We start from the raw sequence: 6,201 nt of genomic DNA, 5'->3' as shown, positions 1-6,201 counted from the left end.
GTTTTATTAATTACGTAATTATGTAACAAATTAAATGCATGTACAAGCGTCAAGGGAAAGGGAAGCCGGGTTGCTGGCAGCTACTTAAACCGTTTGCTTGCATGTCGATGGCACTAAGTGGGTTAACTTGTGCCCGAGCATGCTTTATATGTAGTGGAACGCATCTCCTGACACACATCCTCAAAGGATTGCCGCTCGCAAAGAGAGTGCTTCGTGTTTACTTGGTCCGCATCCTGGAGTTCATCCTCAGGTACAAAGCGAAAAACAAGTTTTGAAACCAAGCCATGAATAGAATACTTGGAAATCAGGATAAGAGGCTGACAAGAAAGCTAAAGCAAACTGAATATGATGGATAAACATGTCTTGAAAATGTTTAGAATTAATTGGATGGTTTCAATTAATTAAGTGAGTTGCATTAAGCTGTCATCTTTACAGATAAGATATAAGATAAACTTTACTTTAATTTTATTATTTTTCTAATACATATCGTGTCATATGGTAAGGACATATTTTCCCAAAACCAATTTAGAGAAAATACTCTCTCTGCCAGATTTAAAATCACAAAAAAGAAATGATTTGTGTTTAGAGCCAAACAAAGATAAACAACCGGCTGGGCCACAAATCTTTCGCCAGACTCCGCACACAGCACCCAAAGAAATCTGAGTAATTACAGATCCGACACTCAAAGTTTATCCAGTCCTGCACATGCTATGGCAAGGACATTTCAACTCCATCCAACAGCCATAAAAAAGTTTCGCTTAACGTTTTCCGTGGCGCACTGAGAGTGTGTGTGTGTGAGTGTGTGTGGGCTGCAACATTTGTCTCATTTTCCCCTGTCGTTGTCAAGAGTCTCCGGTGCTCGTCCTCGTCGTGGTCCTGCTGCTGCTTCTGGTCTCACATTACACCACGGCACGCATTTAAAATCCAAATTAAATATTTCCGCATGAAACTCAAATCTTACAACTGATTAAATAACCCAGGACCGGAAGAGAGGGAGAGACAGAGTGAGAGAGAGAGAGATGGCAGAGGAATCCTGGCGCAGGACCAGGGCATTCTTGGTGTTGAAATGCTGCGGGGCAAGTCAAAAAGGCAGCGAAGGCGGCAAGGACTTAAATTGCGACAAATATGTACGTATGCAGTGCACTGAGATAAAAAATTCAAATATTCTAGAAATTTGGAGTTTTAAATATTTATTGAATATGGGATTTTCTTTTTTAAAATATATATAGTAGTCAATGAGAAATAAGTTATTATTGCCAGTTCCCCAGCTAAATCTACTAATTCTTTAACCTAAACATACTTTATAATAAATAATGGATCGCTATCGAACAACTAACTATATCCGGTCGCCGAAAAAAGGATCCTTGGTTTATCGCAGTCTCGACTTGCGTCTCCAGAGCGCCGCGGCGGCATATTACTTGAAGTGGAGCTGCATCTGCCTCCTGTGGCTGATAGTGCTTGGCATCGACTTAATACGGATACACCGATCCTGCTGCCCTGAACCCCGTTATAGATGGGTTTTATTCGGATTCATTTTCTTAGCCTTCATTGCTCTGGTCTATTTCGTTAAGTATTTGCATCTTTTTTTCAAGAGTGACCCTGTGATTGGCACTGAAGATCAAAAGCGCCTATTGGATGGCTTGGATAACAACGGGGTGGATACGGTTTTGGATCTACCAAAGATAGAACCTGTCATCTGCGAGACGTCTGACACACTTATTAACGAAAGTACCATGCTCCTCATGCGAAACTATGCCTTAAGACGTTGTCTGTCGAACCAGGAACCCTCCCAGACTCTGAAAACCAAAAGTCGAACTGCTTGTCCCGAAGACTACCTCACCGATCTTTGTCAGCTTCCAGCTCTCATCAATCGAGCGAAGCGGGAACGTAGACTCTTGGAGAAGAGCATAAGTGTACCCGAGTTCCAGAGTCCGGCCTGCAGAGAGATGAGCCAGCGACTTAGGAACACCGTCTACAATTTGTCTCCGGCACCAGTAAGCAACAGGCCCATAACCTTCGAAGAGTTTGGCACCGCGCACACCCAAAAGGGCAGCACCGATCCTGCTCGATTCTCCTCCCAACAAATAATGCAATATGTGGTTAATTTGAGGACATGGATTCAAAACACCATACTGAAGCGTCTGGTCAGGGAGCTAGACTTTGTGAACAATGTGATGCAACAGCGCGGTTTCGTGGGCTTCGAGATCGGAACTGTGAGTTTGGACACCCTACGCCGGACTGTGGAGGGCCAGCGAATCATGCTGCCCGCTCTGCCCGCAGTGCTGGCCTTTCTGAACATCACCGGGGACCAGATGTACGTGGTACAGCGTATCCGGGAGCTGGAGAAATCCGCGCCCGATTCATGGAATTCAGGCGTACGAGTGCCTACCGATGCCGCCATTATATTCCATTTATTCTGCGTTTACCTGGACACCCAGTTGATGCCATCTGAAGGATCCGAGCCACCATTCTCCTCCCGCTATGTGGTCCAGGCCAACGCGCAACATTCCATAAGGGACATTATAAAAGCTGTGAACAACTATGCAAACTTTGCCTTTTTGGTCACCAATGACGAGGATCACAGAAGGCCACGATTTGATTTTATCTGCGGTGGGGAACTGCACAGATGCGCCGACCAGAGAGGCAGCCCATATCAGGTGATCATTGAGTTCCTTATGCATCTGCGTCAGCACCAGGACTCTACTCTAGAGGGCGTCAGCCTGAACAAGAATGGTGTTAACATAATGTGGGTTATTGGAGAGTCGTAGGAGTTTTTCTTTAATTGTTTGTTAAATATTATTACCTATTGTTATATTATAACTTTATAATGTGTTACAATCGAAATTGAAAGCCTTAAATAAATGTATAAATCCGAATTTTTTAGATAAGACCCAAGTTTGAAAGGTTAACATAACTCTAAAAGTAATTCTTGATATTGCCGGACTTGGTCTCGAATATTTTAAGGATATATTCCGAATAAAGTTTTTCTTTTCAGTGTCGGTGTGTTAAATGTGTTTGTATAATTGGCAAGCCAGCAGACATACGTTTGCGGGATGTTTCCATATCCCTCTGCTCCCTCCTGTTCCTCTCTTTCCCTCTTTTTAGCCATTTTCTCTTCCTTCTTCAGTTATGTGTCCTGAATTTTTAGCATTTAACAAAACTCAGCTCGGGCGTCGTTGTCCTGGGGTAATTGTGTTGTTATTTGCCAGCGCCCAAAATGCGCTGGCTTCCGTCTGCGTGGAAACTCATTTGGCCTGGCCAACAGAGAGACGGAGCACCTGGCTGAGACTTTGGCTCTGGGATGTGTGTCTGATTGTGCGTTTTATGAATGAATTTAGCCGCCTCCCCTGGCTCCTGCCAGAACACCTTGCTGATTGCAGAAAAGGACGAGAACAAGATGACAATGAGGGCGGCGGTGGGAGAAAACTTTGCCCTTAGCTTTTGGCCAACTTGCGTCCTTGCGCTGTCACTCACTCGCCCATTGCTTACAGTTACAACTTTCTTAGACAACTTGACGTTGGGTTTCACAGGGAAAAATATTGCCATTTGGTCGATGTTATATTTTCATTGAAAATTCAGTATTTCTTTTATCCATTTCATTGAGGAAATCTATTTTAAATTTATGGGAATACTTGAAAAGTCTATGAAGAACAAGTTTTCTTTTCTATAATATTTGTAAGATTTTCTATGAATTATTAAAAGTTTCTATTTAATATTTATATAAAATATATAATTAGGATCTTTAAAATATATATTATAACCAACAAAATATGTCATTAGCTTTTCAACTCTAACCAAAAAGATTTGATCAAGAAATTGTGTTCACCAAGTTCAACACATCCTAAAATATTATTCTCTGTGTTTGACCAGACCAAGATGCGCCTGGACTCCTTGGCCATCACGGGGCCAAAGTGAAAATCATTTGCACGGTAAAACGTTTTTCGGTAAACTCGTCTTGACATTGGATTTCGGAATATAAAATAAAATTACCAACAAATTGAAAATTGCATCCTGCGTGCAGCAGTGCCCTTCATCCTTCCTTCCTATCCAGGCATCCCATGGCGCCCGTTCGAGTTGGATACACGAAAACTTTTCTATTTTATACCCAAGGATTATGCTATGAATATAAAATCTTGCGAAATTACACCAACACAGGCACACGTGCCTACATGTACACGTAGAAAGTAACTGAAAGTTGCGGTCGTGACGTTGCAGAGGGGGCGGGGCCAAAGGTTATGACTGTGCGAATGTGATTTCAGATTGTGTGACTTAGTTAGGTTCTGCACTGGAAATATTACGAGGTGATTAGGTATGTTATGTCCTTCTATGGGGAATTGCGAATAGAAATAATTGGACAAGGGATCATGTTACATTTAAGGAGTCTATTGGGGTATATCCTTAAATGAATAAATGAATGAGATAATAAATTTACTATAAATAATAAACGTTCAAAAGATGTATGTAAAATATTTACTTCTTAAATGTACCATAATATTTATTAATATATTTAATTAATACAAAACAGAAATATAAACTAAACCCCTTGTAAATCAATATTCATTATCTGTAAGCTTAACAAATGACGCTCCAAACTTAAAAAAAAAAATCCTCACCTTGGGCTACAAATGGGGCTCCTGTCTGCAGGACTCCCGATGTAAGTGGAAACTTGTTATCCGATCGGCGAGTTGACGCTTGCTAACAAGTTCCTGCCCCGAAGGCAATGAACGGGATGCAACAGCTGGCATTTTTGGCTGAAAGGTCGCATTCTGGGTGCTGGCCTCGGGCTCTAAAAGTGTTCAGTGTAACACTCTCGGAATCGTTGCAATTTAAGAAACTTACTTGCAGTTTCTTCCGCTGCATCCTGCAGCCTGAAGCCTTCTGGCGTCCTGGTGAGGAGCAGCATCTGCCGGCGCAATCATAAGCCAACACCTAAGCACGTCAACAACACGTGGAGATGCCCCCGCCATCCCAGTGCTCATCAACTAACACTATTTAGTGTGAGAGGAGGAGCGGCGAAACTTTTTGCAGCTACTACTACAAGTAAAACTAAAATTTGCCAGATCATTGCTTCCGCTACGTGCAGGGATTCAGGATGCTGCTGGGATTCTGCTGGCATTCTATGATGCAGCTTGCAGCTTGTCTACGTGGAAAAACGATTTTCTGCCCCTGGGAGCTGTAATGTTATTATGCATACGGAGGAGTCCTTACGTCGGCATCCCTGTGTTGTGATTGTCAGTGCCAGTGGAAGGGAAAAACTTAATTCGAGTGCAGGCAATGGGCAGATTTGCCTAGGCACAACTTTTGGGCCAAATTAAATGTTAATTAAAACGTTATCAGCTTTGGGGTGTGTTTTCACTGTGTTTGCTAGGCCAAAAAAAAAAAAGAAAAAGAAAAAGAAAGCCTGGTCTGAACAGTTGTTGGGCATTACTTGCATTGCTGGGGCTTTGAAACTAAAGTTAAACATAATTTCTGCACGAATTGCCACTTGGCAAGTCTTCGCCGCTGCTTACTGTTCGCCGCTTGCTACTTGAGCGTAAATTGCACAGCTCCGGACTGCGGACTCCGGACAACGGACTCGAAGTCGGAGTCAGTTTCAGAGCCACAACCGCACACCCTCAGCCACACCCACACCCACATCCCCCTCAGTCAATCTCACACACACAAAGTGAGGCAGCCAGGCGAGTAAAGCCCGAGGGTTGGGTCCAAAAGGGCAGCAAATGAAATAAACGTGAGACGTGGAGCAAGGCAGCGAGTTCCACTTTCCAGTTCTCAGTGCAGAATACACAGAGAGAAAGTGGTCTTGGGATACTGGTAAAAACTTCTAAACTACAATTATGTTGCGTTAAAGCAGACAACAAATTTCTCAAGTTGTATTTCATTCTTTTCCTTGATTATTTGTTGGGGAGTTTCAGTTTTTCTTTAAAGATTTAATTTAAAGTATATAGATAGTTCTTACCTTATATATTTCTCCCTGTGCATCTCTCCCATTGAGCCACTACAAAACTGCAATGAATGGTTAATCAAGCAGCCGGCTTGAACAGCTTTTGGCTTCATTTTACAGCAAGTTGAACTGGGAATGGGAATGGGAACGGGCACAGAAACTGGATCGGGTGAGGGATGCCGGTTTCTGGGTGGAGTTCCAAGTGCCGGCTGCTTAACGGCAAGTACAGGAGCTGGGGCCATAGCCAGAGCCGGTATATT

The 6,201-nt window shown here is 42.9% G+C and overlaps 1 protein-coding gene across 1 annotated transcript; it reads left to right on the top strand.

The window, feature by feature from the left end:
- The first annotated feature begins 1,313 nt into the window (after positions 1–1,313).
- LOC108073756 (transmembrane protein 209-like) lies at positions 1,314–2,768 on the top strand. Its single transcript, XM_017165523.1, has one exon. It carries the CDS (start codon positions 1,314–1,316, stop codon positions 2,766–2,768), a length of 1,455 nt encoding a protein of 484 aa, XP_017021012.1.
- Positions 2,769–6,201: the final 3,433 nt, after the last annotated feature.

This window comes from Drosophila kikkawai, chromosome 3L (assembly GCF_030179895.1).
Source record: "Drosophila kikkawai strain 14028-0561.14 chromosome 3L, DkikHiC1v2, whole genome shotgun sequence".
NCBI lineage: Eukaryota > Metazoa > Arthropoda > Insecta > Diptera > Drosophilidae > Drosophila > Drosophila kikkawai.
The sequence above is the reverse complement of the archived record's forward strand: the minus strand, read 5'-3'. Positions and strand labels throughout refer to the sequence as shown.

Excerpts from the sequence above, each read along its gene's own strand:
- LOC108073756 (XM_017165523.1), top strand. The coding sequence starts at position 1,314 with ATGGATCGCTATCGAACAACTAACTATATCCGGTCGCCGAAAAAAGGA.